This window comes from Marmota marmota, unplaced genomic scaffold (genome assembly GCF_001458135.2).
Source record: "Marmota marmota marmota unplaced genomic scaffold, marMar, whole genome shotgun sequence".
Classification (NCBI taxonomy): domain Eukaryota; kingdom Metazoa; phylum Chordata; class Mammalia; order Rodentia; family Sciuridae; genus Marmota; species Marmota marmota.
The window spans coordinates 4,262,952-4,288,511 of record NW_025999925.1 but is presented as its reverse complement, the minus strand read 5'-3'; the positions used below and the strand labels follow the sequence as shown (position 1 = coordinate 4,288,511).

The following is a 25,560-nucleotide window of genomic DNA, read 5'->3' as shown; positions in this document are numbered from 1 at the left end:
ATGTATGTATGTATGTATGTATTTGTTGTTGGTGGTGGTTGCTGTCCCCAGGAAATGCTCAGTTGAAAGATCTGAAAAACAAAGAGGCAATGCAGAAATGCCAAAATGTAGACATTTACAAAAAGGAGAGGAGGGACAAAGGGAAACAGGAGATCCAGACTCAGATCTACAAAATGGCTGAGCAGTCTGCTATCTCAGCACCTCTCTGTTCCATGGGAAGCCTTATGGAAAATGAGGGAGCAGAAGGGGATGGTTTTCCATGTGTGATGCTGCTCTTCACAGCATCTGTCCCATTGTTTGAAATCTGTTAATTGGATTTTTTTTTTAAAGTAGAGGCAAAAAAAAAAAAAATCTACCCACCAAAAGCCTACAGAGTTAGCAAGTTGAGGTTCCAGAGTAGTTATCATAGCTTTTTAACAAATATTAATAAGAAAAGTGTGAACTGCTTGTCTACTACTTTTCTGCACAGGACACTTCTCAGTTGACTTCAGGACTCAGCTACAAACTGGGAAAGGTAAACAGTTGAGCTCATTTAAAATAAATATCTAGCCAGGTGTGATGGCACCCACTTACAATCACAGAGGCTCCGGAGGCTGAGGTAGGAGGACTGTGGATTCAAAGCTGGCCTCAGCAACTGAGTGAGGCTCTAAGCAACTTAGTGAGACCCTGTCTAAATAAAATATAAAAAAGGGCTGGGGGTATGGCTCGGTGCTTAAACACCTCTGGATTCAATCCCCTATACCAATAAATAAATAAGTATCCATTCATAGGGAAGACTCAGGATATTTTTTGGTGTCTACCTCTAGTGTTCCCTTAGATACTTTGGTCAACTGTCATTCTTTAAATCAAATAAAAACAAACCAAGATATTAAAAGAATGATTTGTCTAATGAAGCTAAAATACATAGACATTTCATACTAAAAAAAACAAAAAACAAAAATAAAGGGACCCAGAGAAATACCCTTTATCATTAGCATAAAAATCTTGAGTTGAAGTGTTTCAACTCCTTGTTGATTTTATATCTTCCCCCAGCGACCCATGATTTTTTTTCAATTTAAGAAAAATAATGTAATTTATCCTGTCATGCAGTGTTATACATATGAGACATTAAGGAAATTGAACAAGGACTTTGATTGGATATGACAGAGAGGCAATGCAGGTGTTTCCCAAAACAATATAAATCACACATTAAAACATCAGCTTATCTCCTTTAAGAATTATAAGGAAAAAAGTGACATAAATTTAAGCTTTTTCTAAGATACTTAAAAATTCTTATGAAACTCTTCTGTGGCAAAATGTTTAGAACACAGAAGATATAAATATATAATCAAGTGTCGATGTGGGGGACCCTTGTTTTGTACAACAAAAGCCTCTTCTGATTAATTTGTCCCAAGTTCTGGTCATCTGAGAGCAGATCCTTCTCCTGCTTTTTTCCTTCTGGGGATCAAACCCAGGGCTTCCTGCACACTAGGTGTCCTGCCTTCCACCAGGGACACACACCCCGACACCTTGAGAAGCTGGGAGAGAAAGAACAGCTGGGCTGCTCTTGTGGTCCCATTTCAATTAGAAACAGGCTTCCAGAGGCTGATCCCGAGTAGTGCTTCCAAAGAGGGATGATATCATGCAGGTTCTGGAACCTCTTCATCCCCAAACACTCATTCCTTACAGGGCGGATTCCACTGGGTTTGCATAGAGGTGGGATGATGAGCAACGTTCCCTTTTCCTCAGTCAATGCAGACAAATTACCTGCACTGTGGAAAACCCACTGGTATCTGGCTCTCCATGTAGGATGGCCTTGGGGAGAAGACTCCCAAAACAGTATTACAGAAAGTGCCAGGAACATGCTAGTGCACTTGGGCAGCCCCTGTGTCCTGACCAATGTGCTGCAGCCTCTGGCCTTCTGCATACCAGCCTCACAGTTAGGAACAAGCAGAGTGTTCTCTCTCCCTTTTTGGAAAGATTCCTGAACTCAAACTCAGCCCAGGACACAGGTCACTATTTCCATGATTTTGGGATCCTTTTGTCCTTTATTGAACTGAGTCAGAAACAAGGTCAGGTTCTTTTCAGGTTGGACTGCTGAATGTCAGCAAACAGGCCAGGCCATGTGCCTGCGTTTGGCCCCTGTCCCCATTCAACTCCTTGGCTTTGCCAAGGCCCCAACCTAAGGAGGGCCTCATGCTCGCTTGAAAACTGCCTTTGCAACCCTTGGCTTTGACCCCTTGCCTCTTCCAGATATCTAAGTTCACACTGAGCAGTAGTGCCCTCTGCAGCCTCTGGGTGCTCTGTCTTCTGGTTTCTTCAGAATGAATTTCCAGCTTCTCCAGAACAAATAGGAAGGTGGATAGGAGCTAGATGGTCTTTCTTTCTTTTGTACCTGGAGTTTTGGCAAAGGACATGTGAAGCCCGTTCTCCAGAGCCATTCCACCTCTTTGCCATTTATACAGGGACAAAACAAACTCCCACTTTATACTATTTTATTTATGAAAGTGTAAAGAGTACTGCATTAGAAGAACTTTGATTAGCATAATATGGATAACTGCATATATTCCAAGTGTATGAATACATTCAACTAACCAGTGGAGGGTAATGTGAGAAAGGATTATAGGAAGTGATTTGACACAGCTGCCCTTTCTATGAGAACTTGTCAGTTCTCATGGAAATTAAAATTCAGAAATTTTCTCAAGAGCAAATTTTGCCAGAGTCTCCAGTTTATTTTCCTCCCTACCCAAATTCATTCTAAAATTGAATCTCAGTCTTTCTTAATGGAAGATAGAAGAAAATACAACATATTTGACTCCCTGTCTAAATGACTTTTGCCTCATGGGCTTTAAATCTGTTTCTCAGGAGAGCTACCTTTGTAGATTAAGAATACATTCCTTGGGCATGGTGATGCACACTTGTAATACCAGAACTCTGGAGCCTGAGGCAGGAGGATTGCAGGTTTGAGGCCAGCCTTAGCAACTTGATGAGACCCTATCTCAAAATAGAAAATAAAGAGGGCTGGGGATGGTTGCGTGTCCCTGGATTCAATCCCTGGTACCAAAAAAGAAAAAATAATCCAAAGGCCTACATCCTACCCGTCAAAGTATGACTCCTCAAAGGCCTCAGTCAGCAGCAAATTGGATTCTTTATCTTCTTATCCCCTCCAAAAACAATGATGTGAAGGGCAGCAAGAAGGTCAACTCTGTTTATGATGTTCCTAAGAGAATACAGCATTAGCCATGCAGTCACTCCTCTTGACCCTTTTAAAAATATTTCACTGCCCAAATGTGGGGTTGGATTTAGTTGATTTAGAGCTGAAGGGTTTAGTTGGAGAAAGTTCTATTAAAATTTTCCTGCCTCTGTGCCCACTGAGAGGAGCTGGAACTGCCCAATTTGCAGGGGCTTAATATCCCCTGTGCAATTTCCGTTTCCATGCAATTTCCCTTGGAAACGGAAGGAAACCCTCAATGTTATACGAAATCACATATAAGAGGTTGTGAGGGAAAAGGGGGGGGGGAACAAGGGAGAGAACTGAACAACAACAGATGAGGTAGAGAGGGAAGATGGGAGGGGAGGGGAGGGGGGATAGTAGGGGATAGGAAAGGCAGCAGAATACAACAGCCACAAATATGGCATTATGTAAAAATGTGAATGTGTAACTGATGTGATTCTGCAATTTGTATTTGGGGTAAAAATGGGAGTTCATAACTCACTTGAATCAAATGTATGAAAGATGATATGTCATGAGCTTTGTAATGTTTTGAACAACCAATAAAAAAAAAAATGTCCCGGAAGAAAAAAAAAAAAATCCCCTGTGGCACATCTAAAGATGTGGTGGGAGCAATTTAACTTGTCAAGTCTTTGTGGCATTGTCCTCTTTAACATTTAGTGTTATATGTACACACACACACACACACACACACACACACACATGCACACACGTATATATACATGTATAATAAAAATAAAAACAGAATGTTGCAGCGTGCACACACGAACATTTAGTCATTAGGGCTAAAATATCCACCCGAGGCTTTCTGTTTGTATCTTCACATTAAGCCTTCAAAAATGGTACCCTTCTCCTGCTGCTGCCCAGGATAACATACAGAGCAGAAAAGAGTAAAGCAAAAGGGGGTGATTCTTTCCTGCTTAGAATAAGAAAAAAGGAGAATAATAAGGAGGAAAACACATGAGCAAATATGGTGGGTTTCCTGGGGCTGTTTGTGAGATCAGCACAGTAAAGCTGGAGCCTACAGATGCGGCAGATATCTTTAAAGACTGTAAGTTTGGGGTTTAAAGAAAAGGCATTTAAACATGGGAGGAGATTTCTTGGGATTCACCGGAATGCAACAGAGGGAGGTTGAGAACCAGGCTCCACAGAGGCGTCCTGTGGTTCCCATCGAGGGCACGCAAAGAATAAGAGCGTTGAGGGGAATGGGGACTCAGCCCTGGGGTGCTGAGGACCATCCTTCAGGCCTGGGAGAGAAAAGACCCAAAGTTAGCAAGAACTGGGTGTCCTTTTCTGGGCAGCCAAGCATCCAGCCATGACTGAACGACACGGCCATAGCACAGGTGGAAATATCCAGGTGCAGTCAGTCCCCATGGGCGAGTTAGCCATCTGTGCCTCACCTTTTGAATGATGCAGAGTATTAATAAAACACCGTTTAAACAAATACAAGAATCACAGGCCCTTTGGGTTGGGCTGAGGTTTTATGTGAACTGTTTTGGAGATGACCAGATTTATTCATTCTGACCAGAGTTCAGGACCTGAGAATTACCTGTGAGTTGTGTGTTAACAGATGGTGGCAGCCGAGGCACCATGTCACCCAGGACAAGGTCTCAGGCCTCTTGAGCCTCATCCTTCTAGATCAGGCTGTTGACCCTAAAAAGTCCCTTCCTGGTAGACCAGGTTGCTGTGTTCAGCCTGATGCTGCCAGTACCACTAGCCTTGTCCCCTCCAGACTTTACTAGGGAAAGAAAATCATCTCATACCACTTTTCCCTGACGGGCTAAAAGGCTTGCCTAGGGGTAGGTCATTGTCAGATTCTAGATTTAACATGTTATGTCAGCTACTTGTAGTTTTTTAAATTTTTCCTTTTTGATGGCTAAATACCAAAAAAAAAAAAAAGAAGACTAATTTACTTTTTGTTTTAAAGGCAGCTGGCTTTGAAGGTGAATAATAGCGGGATGATTTGGTTCTGATAGGAAGAGATGAGGGCAAAAGGTCAACTGTTTGCCTGGGTTTGATCAATGGTAGGAGTTTGATGGCAAATTAAATGTCAGATAAACCTGTCAAATGATCCTAGGAATCAATACCTGCTAGAAGAGTGGGTTGAGTCTTTAATGATCACATTTGCTCCCAAGGGAAATAATTCTCACAATCCATTTGGACATTAGGGTAGTAATACATAAAACAACACGAGGACAACTTTAAATGAGGTCACTTTTTATATAATCGATCAATAGCGTATTCATCATCATGCCATCTTGTTTCTCAAAGAAGGGAACCAGAGAATCATCTGGGAGACTTTGGAAATGCAGAGTCCCAGGCTTCACTCCTGAATGAGAAAGTCTAAGGGGAGCCATGAGAATCTCCATTTCTATGGTGCTCCTTAGATGACTGTGCAGAATATTTGATTCCGAAACCTGCCAGGATATAGTCTTTCTCCTCCACCAGACAGGTATCTCAGGTGTCTGACAGAAAATAAAGCCTCGCCCAGAGTCTATGTAATGTATCATAGCTGGGTATATAGAGCTCAACCAAGAGTATTTGGATTGACTTCAAAAACCAGAAATAAGTTCTGATTGGATTGGTTAATGTCTTTGAAATATTTAGCCTCGACTCCTCTATGCAGAGGTGATACTTTAGTCTGTTTTCACTGCTGGACAAGATTATTGGAGGCACCACAGCATTTCTGTTTTTGAGTAGCAAAATAGCTATCTGATTGAATACTGGCTGTACATGTTAATGTATAGAGTCCTCTTGTCTTTCAAAATAAAAATTAAAAGCAAAACAAAGAGCTGGGTGGCTCAGTGGTAGAGCATTTGCCTTGCACATGTGAGGCACTGGGTCCGTCCTCAGCATCACATAAAAAATAAATAAATAAAAATTAAAAAAAAAAAAACTTTAGAGGAGGAAAGACTCATTTTGGCTCCTGATTTCAGAGGTTTGAGTCCATGGTCAGCCAACTCCATTTCTGTGAGCCTGAGATGAGACAGAACATTGTGGCAGAAGGGGATAGTGGAAGAAAGCTGCTCAGCTCATGGCAGCTAGGTAGCAGAGAGAAGGAGAGAGGGACCAGGGAAAAGACAAACCCCTCCAGGGCACGCCCCAGTGATCCACTTCCTCCAACTAGGGACCACCTCCATGAAACGGATTAATCCACTGAGGCGGTCAGAGTCCTGGTGATTCAATCATTACCCAAAAGCCTGACCTCTGAATCTTGCTGCACTGGGGACCATGCTTTCAACAAGTGAACTTTTGGGTCCAAACCATAACAGGTGATTTAGCTCAGGGTTCAGAATAGCACTATGCTTATAGGTCACCTCCGGGTGGGAGTGAAGGTGAGCAGAGAAGGCAGGGAACCATTACATCTTTCACATTTTTTCTCCATCATCTTCAACTTGCCTTTGCCCACCCTTTAGATACAGGCATTTCTGAAGACTATTCTTAGCAAGAGGCTCTTACAGTGTTTGCCAAGAGTGTCCACTAAAAGTATACTTACTGTGCCTCTTGCCTAAGCATCAGATCCACACTTCTGCCTGCTTACTGGACAGAGCCACCTGGCTATCCCACAGGGACCTCAAATGCAGCATGTCCCACACCAAACTACCCAGATCCCACCCTGGTCTCATGACTAACTATGCAGACCTTTGGACTCTTGTGGCTCTATAGCTCCATGCTTTGTTTTCCTGTCTGTGAAACAAGAGGAGAGTCTTCCTCATTGGGTTATTGTCCAAATTAAATGAAATAAATAAAAGACACAAAGAACTTAATGCTTGACCCAGGGTAGATTTTCAATATATCATAGCCATTTTATTATTCATTCCTTTATCAAATATTGATTGAGCTACTTCTGTGTCTCAGACATTATTTCAGACTTAGGTTTCCTGAATTAGAAATTGTCAAAACACTGAGTCTCTCCCCCATCAAACTGTGCTCCCTTCAGGATAGGGGTGTATCCCTTTTATGTGTTGCTCTCAATGTTCAGGTTATAAAAGTAGGACTGATTTGCCTGAATTAAACTCCAGAAAACTGTGTCCCCTATAAGTAATTAATAAATTAACAGAAAGAAAATATAACATGCTTTACAAAGGCAGAAGGAGACCATGAAGATTTTTGAGAACATCATGTGAGCATGGTGGTGCACGCTTATCCCAGATACCTAGGAGGCAGAGGCAGAAGGATCACAAATTCAAGGCTAATTTGGGCAAAACAGGAAGATACTGTCTGAAAATAAAAAATAAAGATATCTGTAGCTCAGCAATAGAGCTCTTGCCTAGCATGCATGAAACCCTAGGTTCAATCCCCAGTAACCCAAGGAAAAATAAAGCAATGTTTTTTGTTTTTTTTTAAAGATTTTGAAAACATTCCTCTGAAACCTACTCTGTTCTCAAGAAAGTTGGATCTAATTGTCAACCTGGTGAAAGTGCTGTCTTAAAGTTAAAAGTTAACTGATATTGATAAGCTATGACTTGGCAAAGCACCTGGCACATGGAAGGTATCCCTCAAAATAAAATTTATTCCCAAACTTATATCCCAAATGCTGGGATTATTCTATAATATTCCAAGGGAAATGTATCTCAGATAAGTCATTTTTTAAAAAATAAGGATTTGGAACCATGAAATTCCTAAAATAATCTGAGAAGTGGGTGAGAGTGAAGGTGAGCAGAGAAGGCAGGGAACTGTTACATTTTCCACATTTTTTCTCCATCAGTGAGGGGCAGTAAAAGAAGTAGGGATCAGGAGTCAGACAGGCTGGATTCTAACCGAGTTCAACAGCTCATTCTGTCTCCCATAAAGACAGCTAACTCTTCTCAACAGCCTTCTCTGTTGGCTTTGTTTCCCCATCTGTAAAAAGAAAGAGTTCTGATCATTGACCTTGGTAATGTCCAAATGAGGTAATGTGCAAATAAATAATTTTACAAACCATAAAGTGCATCACAGCTGAAAGGCAGCGTTAGTATTTTGCCACCCACTTCCAAATAGAACCGTCTACAATATACATAGGAAATGCCTTTGGCACTTGTACAAATACACGTCTACCACCCATGACCGACCACAGCAGTGTCTGAAGCTTCCTCTTCTGTAAACTGAGAGGGAAAGAGAGAGGACAGCATTGTCCCCAGGGCTCCTTCAGGTCCTCCCATGCTGAGAAGTGAGGAAGCTCTGATTCTTTACACCCTAAGAGCAACAGGTTCTCATGAGACTCATGGGGAGGACACTTCCTTCCTGGCTGCTGGACTCCAGGTCTTAAAAGCGGAGAAAGGGAATCGTTTCTTGTGCATGAGGGCTGTGAGTATTTTCCTTTGTCTGAAGTGGCTTTGTTTAGAGAACAGAGCTGATCCCATCTCATCTCAGCCCCAGGAAACCAATTCAGAGACTTGGAAGGCTGTGCACAGACAAAGGGGAAGAGCGCATAGTAAGTGGTGAGGTACGAGATACATGCTGGTCTGTCATTTTTTGAATGAACCTGGACTTGGTTCCCTGACAGGGTACTAGATCACTCTGCACGAGGTGTGCAGTGTGTGTGTGTGTGTGTGTGTGTGTGTGTGTATCTGTAGCATCTGTACACTGCTGAAGATATGACCTTCAGGCTGACTTGTCGGCCTCAGCTGGTACCCACACTGGGCATTGCTGGTTCCCCTTGGGTGTCCACCAGGGAGGCCTGTTTCCATCAACACTACCCATGTTGTTTATTTCCACTTCTTTCTTCCACTCTCTTTTCACCTGAGAGTCTGGATTCTTATCCCTTTGCCTTGAGGCTTTAAAAAAAGGGAGAAGAAAAAAGCCAGAGGAAAACCTAGGGGAACGAGGCAAGGTAGGAGAAAAACACTGAACCAGAGGATTTAGAAAGTGGGTGAAGTACAAAAAGAACCCGCGACCCATTGTCCCACAAGCTCTGTTCCTGGTGCGTGCAGTTAGAACATGCGGGGATGCCAACTGCAAGACCAGGCTTTCTCCGCAAGCAGGAGCAAGGCCTGCCTGCCTGGAACCAGAGGGCTGGGATGGCTTCTGCCTCCTGTGAAAAATGTGGAACCGGGAGAGAACCTGGAAATGTGAAGGCTCTGGTTATTTGTTTATCCAGGCAGAAAAAGGCTGGGGGGACAAAGCACAAGATGGCGGCAGACTCAAGGAAAGATGGGGTGGAAGTACTGGGAGACGTGGGGGAAATCAGACCCCAACCAATGGTAACAAAAAAGCAAATAGTTAATGGAACAAGGACCGGGAAATATAGGAAAAATTAGGTATAAATTCGAATTATCACGTAAATTCTCTGCAACATAAAAGATACCAAAGGTGAGAGAAACAAGTTTTCTGGCTTCTAAGCAATGATCAACCTATTTATATGGAAAAATGTCATTTGTGAAATATCCTGAACTTATTTACAATGGGATTTGACTCTTTTTTTTTTTTAAGTCTCTTTTTAATAAAGTGCACGTCCAGAATTGGAAGTGTGATGTGACATCCGGGAACACACATCAGAGATGAAACACATGCAGAAACAAAAATTCATTTTCAATAGAAAAGAAATGCCATTTCCAGGAGTATCAGGGGAGGTGGGAGAGAACTTGGCTGATTGTTCAGCAGAAACAAAGGAGGAATTGGCCTCATGGTTTGTGTGGGAGGCCAGGGTGCCCCGTGATGGGAGGGAGTAGGGTATATTCTCCCAGCAGTGGAGCCGCACTACTCAACATAACTGACCCAGCCTCCGCGTTACCCTCTTACAAAGGGGAATCTTGGCATCACAACTTGAAAGTTTCATTTTGCACAGGAGTGGGTCAGTACAAGAAGGATAAAAGAATCGTTCCGGGTCCCTGGCTACTTGACCATGAGCAGCTGTAAGTGGAGGTGACCTGAGTCCCAGCCCTGCTCTTTCACACTGAGCAAGTCATTAGAATCAGGTCTGCAGTCCAAAAAGTGGGGAGAGTAGTATCTGCCCCCAGCACTTCATGGGAATGTTATAAATGTTATAAATCGTAAACCAAGCTCCATGTGAAGGAACAGTGCTTAAGAACTCTAAAGCACTGTTTCTGTGTCAAGTTTTGTTGCTGTATCCTTCAGATGGGCTTTCTGTGCATTAGTTTCATGTTTAGTTGTGTTCGGTCCAGATAGGGTGGCACCTGGCACGTTGAAGGGGCTCCCATGTGACCATAAAAACCAGCATGCCCGTCAAGTGATACTTGTGCCGTCTTTTGCTCCAGGTCCCCATGGCCTCTGACACACCAGCCTAGAAACTGTTCTTCTCCAAGCTTCGGGCTGAGCTGAAAGGCAGATAAACAGGAAAAGATAAGCAAGTTGATTTGACATGTGAGGGTCCTGAGAAGCCAGACCCCCTCCAGGATTAGTGTTCCTTCCCTGGAGAGGGACTCTGCACAGTTTCCTGGTAACAGTTGGCCTCTTGTTTTCCATGTGGACACCAGGTTTGGGGATCTGGGTAATCAGGAGATACCAGGTCCCCCAGCACCTTTGTTTTGTCCCCAAGTGCCTCCCTGGCAGGGGTGAAGGGACTTAGGTTTTCCCTGCCTCGTGGTCACATGGTCCCCCAGGACTGAGATGATTTCTTGGTTCAGGGACATGAAGGAGGCTTCTGTTAGGTCAGGTTGCCTCAGCCCCTCTCCTGGATTCTTCCCCTGAGCCCAAAAATCTGCTAATTGTGGCTTCTCATAAACTCTGTTACCAGGTGACCTGTGTTCACATCCCTCTCTGTCTCTCTGTCTGTCTGTCTGTCTGTCTCTCTCTCCCTGTTTTTCTTGCTCAGAAATGCCTAGATAGGATGGAGGAGCTCAGGAAACCACCATGGACTCTTGAGCAGGCCTTTCTGCAGCCTCTGCTCCTCCCTCACACACTGGCCCCTTCCCTCCCTCTGAGAGCTGGGGACTCTTCCTGCCGGGTTGGGACCTCCTCTGCACCCAGTGTTAAATCCTTCCATGTTGGCTTCCTTTCCCTTCAACCTGACCACACATTTGCTTTATGTGTGATGTGGGTTCCTGCAGAAAAGAGACCTGGGTATGATTTAAATAAAAAGCTGTTATTAAAAACTGCTGGGGGACCTGTTGTAATTACCTGTTGGTGATTTCAGTCCCTCCACAGAGAGCCTTTCCATTCTTGCTTATATCCATTTAGCTTAATTTTACCTGGGGAGTGTTCTGTCTACATGGATTCAGGTGAGGAATTTCTCTCCAAATCCAAGGCCCTCGCCCTCTTCCTTTCTCCTTGACTTTAACATCAACACATCTTCTGCCTGTGGCCTTTCTTGATCTGCCAGACCTTTCCTTAGCTCAGTCATCCTAGGCCTCCTTCATCCCACACATTTCCCTTTCTAACCCTAGAATCTTCTTTAACCTTCTCTACCAGGTCTGTGTCTTCACCTTGGGGGCTTCTTAAAGTGTCAAATCACAATGTCAAATGCCTTTTCTAAAAAGAACCCACCTGGTTTCCACCTGGCAAGGAGCCATCTCTATGGGGCAAGAGGGCTGTTCTCCTTGCTGGAGCCCCTCACCCACTCTGACCCTGGGTCCTGGTTATCAGTGACTCAGGACCCTCCTTGTCTAATCCATCCCATGCAGAGTGGAAATTGAATGCTTTCTTTATTCTTCAATTAGCTTTTCTAGATTATGCTTGCCACGTGTTAATTTTTCAGGAAAAAGAAGTTGTAAAAATTAAATTTGGGCTTGTGATCATTAATGGAAAAAGACTTAAATATTCATCTCCAAGACATATAATTATCACCCTCTTAGAGACCATTTGAAAGGTCTCAGCAACCTTTCAAATGTTATGTTTTCCCTCGAGGGTTTGCTCCAGGTAGCTGGGAGCTACCTGGCCGCCTTGGTGGCTCTGCTCTCCCTCATGCCAGACTGTTGCATTAGGAGCTGCCTGCCCAGGCCCAGGGCTGGAGGTTGCTCTGACTCCTGCAGAAATGTTACAACCTCCCAGCTACTATGTTCCCCGTCCAGTGTGGGAGGAAAGCATCAGCCAGGTGTGAAAGAAGGTTCTGAGCTTTTGGTGGCGGGGGTAGTTTGTGGCTGTTCCCAGTCGAGTGCGTCTCTGAGTTCAGCCATCCTCAGCTTCTGAAATTGAGGAGAGACCTTCTGTTTTATGTGTGCTCACAAGTACAAGTTTAGATGAATCTCTAGCTCTAGGGAAAAGAGACCCTGTAAGCATCCTAGAATCTTATGTACAAAGAAAACAACATTTTGCTTTAAGAGATTTCAAAATCACCTGCATATAGCAAAACAGAAATGACTCAGCAGCCTAACTTTAAGAAGACACATAGATTCAATTGATCAGATTTTCAAAAGGGGGAAAGAAATTCCAGCCATAACTGGAAAATACAGGCCTCTTTTCAAGTTCCAAACACAGCTTTGGAAGAGCACAGACAAAAGTCTCATTGTCTGCAAGGCCCCTGCTGCTTCAAGGGGTCCCCAGACCGTCCTCTTTTGATTCAGAGGTGGAGCAGACCCTTTTTGTCACATAACTGCCATCTCGGCTGCCCCCATACCGCCAGGTCAGGCCTCACAATCACACTGAGTTCTGTGGGGAAGCCCCTGAAGAACACTCTTTCTGATGCGAGCAGTGAGTGACATTCCCCCGCTCCCCTCAGACGGACTATTCATGGGGGCTGCCTGATGGTCACCCGGTGAGCTGGGAGGGCACACTGGAATGGTGGGGAGAGGCTGGAACCGTGTCGTCTTTCTTTCCTGGGAACTGCTTTTCTGAAGCAACTGAATGAGACCTTTACAGGCAAGGGTAGTGGCCTCTCCTTCAGAATGCCTGGCCCACTTCCCAGTGTGAAACATTCCCCAAATATGCAACTCTGTGAGTGTCCCAGCCGCCTGACAGCCGCCTGCTGTGGGAGAGCTGGTACCCAGGGGATGCGGGGGTGGGGGCGCCTGCAGGACCCTCTACCCAGCTGTGGCTTTGCCAGATTGGCCCAGGAGGCTCGGCCCCTGTCCTGGAGGAGAATCTGGCCCACAGTCCAGCCGTGACAAGAGCACACAACTTCCCTCTCTCCTTTTAAGTCCCCTCCTTCATCCTAATAAATCCTATAAAAAGGCTTTTGTTGAAGGAGCAGCCATTGCATCTTGGTGCATGGACATCGCTGGTGTCATTCCTCCGGGTGTTTTCCAAAGATGGATGAGAAGAACATCAGTAGCTGAATTCCTGGGTGAACAGGTCTGGAAATTGGCTTGGGAGGAGTGGAGGTAGTCGACAGCTGTCACATGGCATTTGTTTTGTTTGCAATTGATGAAGCCAAGGAGGAGGGGAACTGCCGGAGGATGGTAAGAAGCCCCTTCAGGGAGCACCTGGCAGCAGGCGGCCTCTGGGACCTGGGTGGGATGGAGTGTGGCTGTGCCGGCTGCAGTGAGCTGGGTTGGGGGCAGGATGTAGGATCACTTAGGAAAGAAAGGGGCTCTGAGACCACTACTGTCTCTTGGAGTGGGTACTCCTTCTATGAACTTACTCATTTACTTTTATGAATTCCTTCAGAATATAGTCAGGGACAGTGGTCAGACCCCGGCATGGGGCTGCCTGATACTTCGGGTACTCAGGTCAAACTTATGAGAAGGGAGATGACTGTTTGCTTCTCTTTGGTCTCACACTGTAGCTTAATTTCGACCCAACTTCCTGCCTTCAAAGATCCTGAAATCTTTGTTCAAGGAGGGACTCAGAGGCCACTTGATAGAGGATGGATTTGTGTGTTTTGCTGACTTTCGTTTTATCGTTTCCTTATTATTTAATTTGCTTTTCTTTGGCTTGAGCTTTAAATGCACATATTCGTAAAAAACAAAAAAACAACGAAAAAGCCAAAAGCAGTTTCCAGTAAATTACAGAATTCATCATTCATAAATAAAGAAACTTTCTTTTCTATGTTTTGGGTTTTTTGTTTTGTTTTGTTTTGTTTTTTGTAAAGAACTATGTAGCACTGTCCTGATTTGAAGTTTTTTCATTTTTAGGTGTTTGGAGTAAGGCACTGCATACTTTCACTTAATTTTACTTATGTTTATGTAGGTAGTTCTTTGTTTGTTTTGTCTTGTTTATTGATTAGTATTCTCCTAAAGCTTTGAGGCTTCTTCTTTAAGCACATCTCTGATTTTATTCATTTATTCATCCTTTCCACGGTGAATCGGTATTCCGTTGTCTGTGCATACGGATTTTATTTGGCCTTTTCTCTAGCTCTTCTTTGACATTGGATGCCTGTGCCTTTTTGTTTCCTAATCTGGTCCCATTAACTAGCTCCATAGGGAATGACGTGGAGGGCCGTAGAGCCAGGCAACCTCGGTGCCTTCTCAGCTTGACCACTCACTCACTGGCTGGGTGAGGTGGGTACTTAATTTTCTTCTCCAGACTCATCATCTTCATCAGTAACAGGAATTATCATGATACCTCAGTTATAAGCAAAGTTGTATATAGGAAGTCTTAGAGCAGCGCTGGACACCATTGTGGCTTAGTTTGGGCTGCTTCTATGTCTGAGGTGGGGCTTACTGGTAAATAATAGCTGTTAAGGAAAGCAAGATGTTGGAGGAGAGCTTGAAAATGGCGATGTTGAGAATGTCAACATATTGTCCAGAATCTGTAGGACTCCTGGTCCTTGAGGGGAAAAGGGGAAAACCCTCGGCCCTGTGCCTAGGCTGCTTGCTTTGTTTCTAACCACTTCACTGAGATGTAATTTGCATAACATATCATTCACCCATGTAAGTCTACTACTACTCGATGCTGGTTGGTATATTAATTATTTTTAAAGTTGAAATAAGATATAAATAAAACAAAATCTGCCATTTTAACAATTTTTATATGTACAATTCAGTGGTATTAATTATATTCACAAAGTTGACTAACAACTAATCACCTCTATTTTCAAAATATTTCCATCACCCCAAGCAGAAACTGGACCCATAATCTCTCATGCTCCCTCCCCTGGTAACCTCTCATCTACTCTCTGTGAATTTGCTACTTCCAGCTATTTTATCGGAGCAGAATCATGTATTGGTCCATTGTGTCTGGCTTATTTCTTTGAGCATAATGTTTTCTGGGGTCGTCCATGTTGTAGCTTTATCAGCACTTCATCCTTTCCACGGTGAGTGGGTATTCTATTGTCTGTGCGTACGGATTTTATCTGGGTTGTCTCACCTTTTGACTGCTGTGAATAATGCTGTAATTAGCATTGGTGTATAAGCACCCATTTCAGTCCCTGCTCTCCATTCCACTAGGAAGGGAATGGCTGGGTTGTTGATAATTCTGTTTTAGCTTTTTGAAGAACATTAACTTAAGCTATTTGTCTGGAAAACAGTTGCCTCTGGTCATTTTCCCCTCTCTATTTCTCTCGGTTGGTGTCCTCCTCGCTCAGATTCCAATCCGTTTCCTCGTGTTGCCCAAGCTTCCTTGTGCTTCCAAGCAGCCGATGCATTCTTATCTACCCTCCAACCACGTGTCTCCCCCCGACTTTCCGAGGGATGCCCCTCTTCTCTATCAGCTGGCAGAGCACACACAGCCGGCTCTGGCTGCACACCCCCTGATGGCTTTCATCTGGCTGGCAAGGGGGGGGGGTGTTGAGGCCGCCAAAAACCTCCGTCCACCCTGGCTGGAGGGCAGGATGACCCTGTGAGATGGGGGAAGGCTGGGATGTGGAGCTGGGTCCCGCAGGGCTTCAGTCCTCCCACACACCTTGATTCTCCGTCAACCTTGCTTGTCTTTAGGGGGGCCGTTTGGCCACACTGTCCAGCAGGAGGGTTGTTCTTCCCTTTTCATTTGCCCACAGTTTCTCCACTTTTCTATGAGCAAGTGAATTAATTAAGGAATCCCCCAACAGACTGCGAGCCTGCCTCAGACGGCCATTCTGGTTGTTGGGCTAATTGTTAGTCCCGGTTTCTGGATGTCATTCATTTCACAATGAGGCTCCTAATTAATCTCAGCGCAGTTCTCACCAGAAGAAAGGCTGATAGGGAGAAACATCCCCGATTACCATGAGAAAAGAAATGTCAAGAGCCCCAGTTGAGTTTTCCTGGCATCCACGCCTTGTCTCAGAAGAAAACCGCCATTAGGGCACTGAGGCTGCCTGGCGATCCCACCATGAAAACTAGAGTGTGAGGGGTCACCGATCTGCAGGCCACACGGACCCAGCGCCGGGTGGAGCCTGCTGCCTGCACCCTCTTCATCGGGAGCCCCGATTGTGTTTCCCCAGAGAGTGCAGAGAACCCGGTGCCCCTTGCCACCTTGGAGGCAGAAATTCTTCCCTGAAGCAGGCAGGCTTTTCATCCGGAAAAAGCTAAAGATCTGCTCTTTGTGTGTTTGTGTGTTTTTCGTGCCTGCAGGACAAAAGATCCTTCATCACCGAAGTGACGTTCTAGAAACAGTGGTCCTGATCAACCCTTCAGATGAAGCCGTCAGCACTGAGGTAAGCATTCGTCCCTTGGGCAGGGTCTCCCACACTGACTCCAGGGGCTGGACAGGAGGGGGCCAGCCAGGGTCATGAGAGGAGGAGAAATCCTGGGTGCAGGGGTTTTCCTTAACCTGCACTCAGTGGCTGGTTCTCTGCATCAGCACCGCCTCAGACAGCGCCTCCCAGTAAGGACAAATAGAAGATGCTCCTGGGGCTGTCATACTTTGTGGGGCGGGGAGGAACAGTGTAGAATGGGGACATATGTGGGGTGTGTGCTGGAGGGGTGGAGTCCAGCAGGAATATAGCAGAGGAAATCGATTGTAAGCCCACCGGCTGAGGTGTACAGGAACCTAACTTGGAGAAGAATGGCACCCGAGATGCAAGCCCATTGAGAGCTCTCCTGCACAACCCTTACACCTGCTGAAAGGCAGGACAGCACAGTGGTCAGGAGCATGGACACCACCTGGGTTCCCACTCCCAGGTCTGCCACTTACTAGCTAGTGGCTTTGGGTGGGTTATTTACTGTCTTTGTCTCAGTTTGTCCTCTGTGAAAAGGAGATCGTAACAGTCCCTACACGGAATGTGCATACATAATGTGGTACTTCGAAGTACTTTGAACAGAGTGTGGCATGTGATGACGAAAGCGTGTTGGCTATTATTGTTCCCAACATATGAAAGTATAGTTAGATTAACTGGGAATTTCAGAACCCACTGTGACAAAGAACTAGGCTGAAGCCCACAGTCCGTGGTCACCCAGGCTCAGGAGCTGATATAACTCCATTTCCGACTTCCTTTATTAGAGTTTAGCACTTTGGAAACTGAGTTGTTTCCTGGATTTTAAAGCTGTTAAAGATGGCTTTAAGATGGAAAGCATCCATTATTTGCAATATCTTCTGCCCATACTTTGAGTATCTATGATTATACTCTATTTTTTTTTCATTGAAAATAATTCATATGCATAAAAGCTATTCTTTTAAAGTATGAAATTCAGTGATTTTTGCCCTATTGGAAAGTTGTACAATCATCACCACTAATTCCAGAGCACATCCATCATTCCCCAAACCCATTAGCAGTCACTCCCCATTCTCCCTTGCTCTGGCAACCCATAACCTAATTTATGTCTATAGATTTGCCTGTTTTAGACATTTCATATAACCTGTGCCCTTTTTATCTGGCTTATTTTACTTAGCATGATCGTTTCAAGGTTCAGCCATGTTGTCACATGTATCAGCTCTGCATTCCTTTTGATGGCTCTATAATATTCCATTATGTGGATATAGCACATTTGTTTATTTGTTTTTCAGTTGCTAGATATCTGAGTTGCTTCCACTTTTTCACCGTTATAGAGTAGCCTATTCTGACTCTCTTCTCCCTGCTTCAGATGAACAAAACCTTTTTGACAATCCATTAAGGTAAAAAGTTGAGGAAAGTGAGGGAATAGCAATCTCTCTGTGACTAATGGAATCAGGGAGTAATTATAACCTGAAAAGACTGGAGGATTAATCTGTGTCCAGGCAGACTGCCTAGAACAGCTATGAGGAATGGACAAGAAAAAATATGGATTTTTTTTAACAATTTTTTTTAGATATTAATGGACTTTTATTTTATTCATTTATTTATATGTGGTGCTGAGAATCAAACCCAGTGCCTCACACATGCTAGGCAAGTGCTCTACCACTGAGCCACAACTGCAGCCCACAAAAATAAGGATTTTGAAAAAGGAATCCAGGCTTGCCTGCAGAGCAACTGGGACTGAAGCACTTGCTTGGGTACATGTGTCTTCCCATGATGAGACTGTGAGGTCCTTGGGCCAGGAGGGGTCCTGGTCTGTTTACTTCTGCCCTCTGCCCTCAGTGCTTCCCATGATGCCTAGCACCCAGTATGTGTCAAACATTCACAAATTGGACCCAGAACAGATATCTTTGTGCTCAGACTGGTGTTTCTGCTGAAGGACAGCTGGCTTCCTGCCACATAAAGTTCACAGAGAGTTCTTTAGTGCAAACCATTTGCAATTCAGTTTCAAAGATCACTGTTGAGGGGAAGCCTTTCAGTCATGCTCAGTGTCCTGCACCTTGCAGATCCCACTGGAGACTGCCTTTGGAGCCTTGTGCCTGCTCTAGGAAGGAAAGGACCCGAGGTGGGAGGGGCTGGCCTGGACCCTGGCTGGAAGCCTCTCCTTCCCGAGGGGGCCGTTGGGCTATACGTGGTGACTCAGTCTGTGAGATTTTGGCAAGACGGTCCTGGTCTCCCAGACTGCCTGCTGCTAGCAGTCACTTCCGAACAGCTGTGGAGCACATGCCTGCCAGCTGTGAAGGCTGCCTTGAAAACCAGGAGGAGACTAGGAGAGAAAGTCAACTGCATGACTGTCTGGGTTATAGCAGAACTTTGGAAACGGTGTTGATGGGTGAACTCCCAGTGGCTGTGTCCATAAAGTTTGCAGATAATTCCTGCAGCCACTGCTGCTCTCAGCCCTGCCTGCCCCAACCCCGACCAACCCCAGGGGAAGAAAGTAGACTCCCAGGGCCTGAACGCCTTTGGTTGATAACTTCATGTGCCCCAAAGCCCCGTCCTGGAGGCGGGTGGCAGTGCTCCCCGTGGCTCATGGCTGGTTCCCTGTGTTTGATTTCAGGTGCGCCTGATGATCACCGACGCTGCCCGACACAAGCTGCTCGTGCTGACCGGGCAGTGCTTCGAAAACACCGGAGAGCTCATTCTGCAGTCTGGCTCTTTCTCCTTCCAGAACTTCATAGAGATCTTCACCGATCAAGAGGTGGGCTCCTTTCTGGGGATAGCTCAACTTCCAGTTGTTTGATAATTATTTAGCTGTAGGCTCTTCTTTGAAAGCACTTGGGAGATAGAAAGAGGAGAGGAAGTCTTATGGCTCCTTTGAAATAAGCAAAACTGTGTGTGATCCAAAGTACTTTATTCTTATGGTTTATCATGGAAAGAATCTAGAGCACTCATCGGTAATTATTTGGAACCACCTGATGTGCTGGAGACTAGCTAGGTGTGTGTTGGGGGCGGGGTGTTTAGAAATAGAGTTCACAGATAGCATCTGGGCATGGTGGTGCATGCCTGTAATCTCAGTGACTCAGAAGGCTGAGGTAGGAGGATCACGAGTTCAAAGCCAGCCTCAGCAAAGGCGAGGCACTAAGCAACTCAGTGAGACCCTGTTTCTAAATAAAATACAAAATAGGGCTGGGGATGTGGCTCAGTGGTCAAGTGCCCCTGAATTCAATCCCAGTACAAAAAAAAATGTTTACAGATAGCAGAAATAATGGGGAGACTTGGAATGGCAGAGCCAAATAGAAAATTCAGGTGTCCAGTTTTCTGCAAGAATGCTTCGAAGATCCCTTTAGCTTTTGGTAGGCTGTCCCTGTTTTGATCTCTTTCAATATTTGTGCTTACTTTCCTTGGCCTAATTATTTTTTTATTTCTCTTTGCTTTAATCCCAGTGTTTGAACTTGGGCTGTATAAATAGTCCACTAAAGAGAGAGGGCTCTGGAATGGGAGGCATATAGGAAAATGGGGCATGTCTGTGACCCCAAAAAAAGATGGTTGAAGTAGCTAAAATGGAGCTGGATCATTAATATTTCTCAGAAAGATATCTTACTCGAGGAAGATACTTATGAAGTATTGAAAACTATAGGAAGCTCATAGTATTTGGTGAAATCAAATGAAAGATTTGAATTTGTTTATTTCTACTTGAGAATTTGTCCTGGCTGAGAAACTTTCCAAAATAATGTGCCTTTTTGATTTAGCCCATTTGTTCAGTGGTTACAGATAGAGTTCAGGACCATCACTGGGGCCTGCCTGTAGCTGATAGCAGATTTCTAAACGGAGAAGCTGGGGATCTGCTGATGCGGAGGTGCCAGGACCATTTAAAACTGTCTTCTTGCGACGGCAGCTTGTCCATCTCCTGTGTGTCATGAAAGGCCAAGTGTCTTTCTGCATTTAATCTCCCTTTGCCTGATGGTTCTTGGAAAAGTCCCTGTGTACTTTTCCTCACCCACAAGAGCTGTAAAGAAAACTGCCCAATTTCATTTAGTTTACCTCTGTAAAAACACAGGTCAGATAACAAAATGATTTTCACTCTCCACTCACGGGGGACCAAGACACAACATGACTGTGAAAATGAACATTTCACTTAACACTCGAAGCCACAGCCCTCCAAGGTGTGGGGTCATCTGCAGCTGGAAGCATAGGACACTGGTTCCCCAAAGCAAAAAGCTGTCCCCCAGGCATCAAGTAGTCCCTTCCTCTAAGCATTCAAGGCTCTTGGACCTGGTATCTCTTTGCCACTTCAGAATGGAAATTTGGCTCATTTTTTTTTTTTTTTGGATACTGGGGATTGAACCCAGGGGGCACTTTACCACTTAGCTACACCCCTAGTCCTTTTTTGTTTGTTTTGAGACAAGGTCTCACTAGCTAAGTCTGGTCTTTAACTTGCAATCCTCCTGCCTCAGCCTCCTGCATTGCTGGAATTATAAGCATGCACCGCATGCACCACCCTGCCCTGCCCTTTGGCTCTTTCTCCAGAGCTTGTGATCTGTCTTCCCCCCAAGCTATTAGGGGCAGCCTCCATGCCTCATTGATTCTGGTCTCCATGGCTCCCACATGTAGTAAAGGCCCAGTAAACCATCACTGAATGGCACTGAAATTCCTGAGCTTGAGCTATAATTCTTGCTCTGTCTACTGTTCTGAGATTGATGTGTGATCACTGGAAGGACAGACTCTTTTGTAAGATTGTATCCTCAAGTTCATGCTGTACCTGGGGCAGATGGGCAGTGTCTGATAGCTCAGAGGCCATGCACATTATCAGTATCTTGTCCCAGGGAGGCAGGAGAGCTGCAGAGGACAGGAGTTGGTGCAGTGGTGGGCAGCCAACCCCACGGAACCTCTGGCTCTTTACTCTGCACCTGGACACCTTTCTGCATTTCTGTGCATTTCTGCAGTTGGTTTCTAGTGGTTGGTTTCTCCCCAAGCCATTGGTTTCCTTTTTTTTTTTTTTTGCCATGAAACCAAGCAAAGGCAATATGTAAAGAAAAGGGTTTATCATTGCCAAAATTTTACATAAGGAGATATCATGTTTCATCCACCTGAAGAATAGTGTTAAGAATATTACCATTTAAGTCATTTTTACAGACCATGGAAGTGGAGCTGTGGCGCAATGGGTAGGCATGTGTCTGATTTTTACCAGTAACTACAGAAGAAAAATGAACCACCTCACCTGAAGAATTAAGAGTTCTGTGGAAGGGCAGGTTCCCAGGGTTCATAATCATAGGGTTGTTCTGAAGGGTGCACATCTTCATTATACTCAGGCAGGTATTGTCAGGGCCAGACACTAGGTCATGTTCCCCTCTGCTGTCCTCACAATCCCTCATCCTGATACTTTGGAGAACGTAATGGTTAATGCAAATGGAAAAAGTTTTCTAGATTTTTTTTTTCCTAACAGACTAGATCAGTGGTGTTGGGGTGGAGAGGGAAAGTGGGGGGAGAGGAGGACGATTATGAAGATCCAGTCCCTCCCTCCTGCCCCAACCAGAGCCACTCAACCTTTATCTCTCTGACATCATGAGCATTGAAGAAGGAAGCCAGAGACAAAGTGAATTAAAAATCACTGTGATGTAAGCCCAACTACCTGGGATGCTGAGGCAGCAGGACCACAAGTTCAAGGCCAGACTCAGCAACTTAGTGAAACTTTGTCTCAAAAAATAAAAAAAATGATAGAGCTCCGTGTTATGGTGTTAGAGTGCCCCGGGTACAATTCAGTCTTTGCAGCCATGGTTGCCTTTTTTTGTTGTCTGGGGAAAAGGGTTGGATACAGAATGACTCAGTAGCCAAAGCACCAGAGGTCACTCTGAGTCCAGCTCCAGTCCTTTAGTCCTTGAAAAGTGCTCCTTGTCAATTCCAGAGAAACCAGGAATGACAATTTTAGAAAAACAAAAATGATACTTTTTTTTTCTTTTTAACAAGAATAGCTACAAATAAAGGGTTTAAAAAAATAGAATTATGTACTTTGAGCTTTGGGTTTAGGGAGCATTCACACTAGAGGTCAACTACAAAACTAGCTCTTGCAGACAGAGCAGCCATCTGGTCAACTCACCACCCCCCCCCTTGAAATCCAGGGTGGCGAGTCATCGCCTCCTGGGGGCCTTTTCCTGCCTCTCTGTTGAAGTGTTTCCTTATTTGTCTTTTTATGTCTTTGAGAAAGGAACAGAATCCTTTACCACCTACAGTGTCTTAGATACCCCTAAACAACACTCAGTTTACCCTCCCCGCAAATTAATCATAAAAGCTCCTTATGTTCCTTGGTCACTGTCCTTCAAACCTGTTCCTCTGTCAGGAAAGGCAGATGAGGTGCTGTGCGGGAAATTCACGAGTTCAGTCCTGGTCATGTTTTAATACCTTGCAGTTCATTGGACTGCTGGATGGGAGTCCAGAGCTGGGGAACTTGAATTGGGCTGGAGATATTGATTTGTAATCTGCTGGTATAGTTAAAACCCAGAGGGTATTTGACACCTAGAAGACAGACGTCATGATCTAGAGAGAGACATGGTGTATCAAGACAAAGAGACCCAGATCTAGCATGTAGAAGTCAAGGCCAAGGAGATGAAGCCAGCAAGGGGAAACTTGTTTTATTACGTTGTTTGATCTAGTTTCTCAAAAATGTCATGACTTAAACTGGACACCATTTCCTGGCAGTCATCTGACCAGATTAGAACTGTAAAAATCAATGACTTTGATAGTTTCCAATACAATCCTCTATTAAGCAAGTCTAAAAGTAACCTTTGACAGTCACCATATGTGATTAAATGCCAACCAGGAAGGGCACAGCCTTTGAGGAGCTCTGCAATTTGGATAATTTGGGGGAATGTCTTATTAAGTAAAAGAAAACAGCCAGGCATGGTGGCACATGCCTGAAGTCCCAGCTCCTGGGGGGGCTGAGGCAGGAGGGTCCCTTGAGCCCAGGACTTTGGAGCCAGCCTGAGCCACTTAGTGCCACCCGAAAGAAAGAAAGAAAGAAAGAAAAAGAAAACACAATTATTAATCCACAATTAAGTGCAAAACTTTAGTAGGGAATCATGCCAGTGAGGGGCCTTGGCATTTAAGCTTCTTTAGCTTCATGATAAATCCATGACTGTCACTAAAATCCCTGAGTTTTCCCCCATGGATATTGTTGCTAAGCCACATCTCCCAATCCTGTCCTTTGCCCTGCTGGTCTATTGAACCTTACGTTTATCCCTTTAGAGTGCCACCCTGTTAGAGGTGACTTAGCCATCATCATCGAGAGCTTCCTTAAGTACTTTAATTCTGCCACCCCACATCTTTGCCAGGCCTCTGGTTTTCATGCCCTCCACTGATCCCCTAAGCACGTCCCCACCATTCTTTCCCAGGTGAATCCGCAGCAGGACAGAAATTAGTCCCGAGGCAGCCGATCACAGACCTCCGGGTTGACACTAAGTAGCACTTTTTATACGGCTGCTATAAATCCACCTAATTCTGCCATCACAACGTTCAGAGATCCTGTTCAGTGTTTTGCTAAAGCCCAGAGATACGCTGTCTGTAGTATTTCCTCATCAGCCAACCAAGTAACCTAATCAAAAAAGGAGATGTAGTTAGAAGGCCACGGTTTAGAAATAAAAGTCTTGTTTCATTAATATCATCTTCAGTAAAGCCGTTTATTTTCTTTAACGCCCTTCCTCTTCCAGCATGCCTGCATTCGATCAGGAAAAAAATAATTAACAAAAAAGATTATGTTTGCTCCGAAGAAACATTTCTCCCAGTCATGTCTACCACCCATCTTTATAAGGCCCGGGGGAGTATTTAGTATGTTTGATAAGTACCCACAGGCTCATGTCTCTTCCTAGTGCCCACTCCAGGAAAATGGCAGGAGTGGAATTGGCTGTATTCAGTGCAATTTAATGAAACCTGCTGAGTCTGGCTATATACTAGGGAATCAAGGACATTAATTGAGATACTAGTTAACATTTAACTAAGATACAAAGACACAGAGGATGGATTAGGGGCAGAGCCCAGGAGTAGTGTACATGTTTAGCATGAACAAGCCTCTGAGTTCAATTCCCAGCACCAAACCAAAAACAGTGAGAGAGAGATGACGATGATGGTGTATTTCTGCTATCTGGAAACTTAGTCATATCACGGAGACGTTTTCCCAATTTGTTTAGAAGAAGCCTCCATTTCCAAGTCTAACAGCCAGTCAGAGCCCGCATGCCATTGTTGGGTTCCCCTTACTGATCCCATCCGTTTGTTGAATAAGCATCCCTGGAGTGTGGCCCGGGGCTGGGCACTCTCTAGGGTACCTGTGGGCCGCCCGTAGGTCTAGAATCGGGCAGAGGGAGAAAACGGGGGCTTCGTTTCTGTGGAGCAGCTCAAGGATGTAGTGTTCCTCCTCCTCTTCCCTGTCCCATTCCGTCCCTCCTGGCTCACTGTCTCCAGTCCTTGTCTCTGCATTCTTGCCTCATCATTCTCTCACGCTTTTTTTCTAGAGGGACCAAAAACTTGTCGGAAAGAAAGAAACCTGTCCAGCAGAGCAGACTTTCTTTCCGCTCGGCCTGGTCCCTCCTAGGTTTTCTTCACCCACCCCTCTTGCTGTCTTCGTGCCCTCTGACCTCCTCAGACTCCTTTGCAACCTCATTTTGTTTTGGGGTCCTTTCCTGCACTTCATTCAACTCTCTGGGTAGAGGCAAAAAGGTGGAAAGTGGGAGATATTCCTCAAGTCTTTTTACTTCCTCCTTAAAGTTGGAGGAAGTCCACATTTCACATAAAAAGAGCTAGTGATTGATCAACCCCCATACACATGACCCCGGCTGCTGTGCTTTGTAGCTTGGGTGGAATTTCAAAAATTCATGATTAAAGATTTAGCAATTTGAGTTATCCTGAATTTGCCTCTTAAAGTGTATTACAAAATTTACATGCATAGCTTGCATGTGCTCTGTGTGGATATTAGGTTTAA

The 25,560-nt window shown here is 44.8% G+C and overlaps 1 protein-coding gene across 2 annotated transcripts in view; it reads left to right on the top strand.

Moving 5' to 3' along the window:
* Map1b (microtubule associated protein 1B) overlaps positions 1–25,560 on the top strand; it is a 103,958-nt gene that overhangs the window by 59,045 nt on the left and 19,353 nt on the right. Inside the window, exons 1-3 of one of the 2 annotated variants that reach the window (XM_015497816.2) lie at positions 13,060–13,485; positions 16,516–16,598; positions 19,213–19,353. In XM_015497816.2, the coding sequence (XP_015353302.1) occupies positions 19,222–19,353 (132 nt within the window). In that variant the 5' untranslated portion in view covers positions 13,060–13,485; positions 16,516–16,598; positions 19,213–19,221. Of the gene's footprint in view, positions 1–13,059; positions 13,486–16,515; positions 16,599–19,212; positions 19,354–25,560 lie in introns of those variants that run through there. The other variant, XM_048800154.1, reaches the window with a different exon arrangement.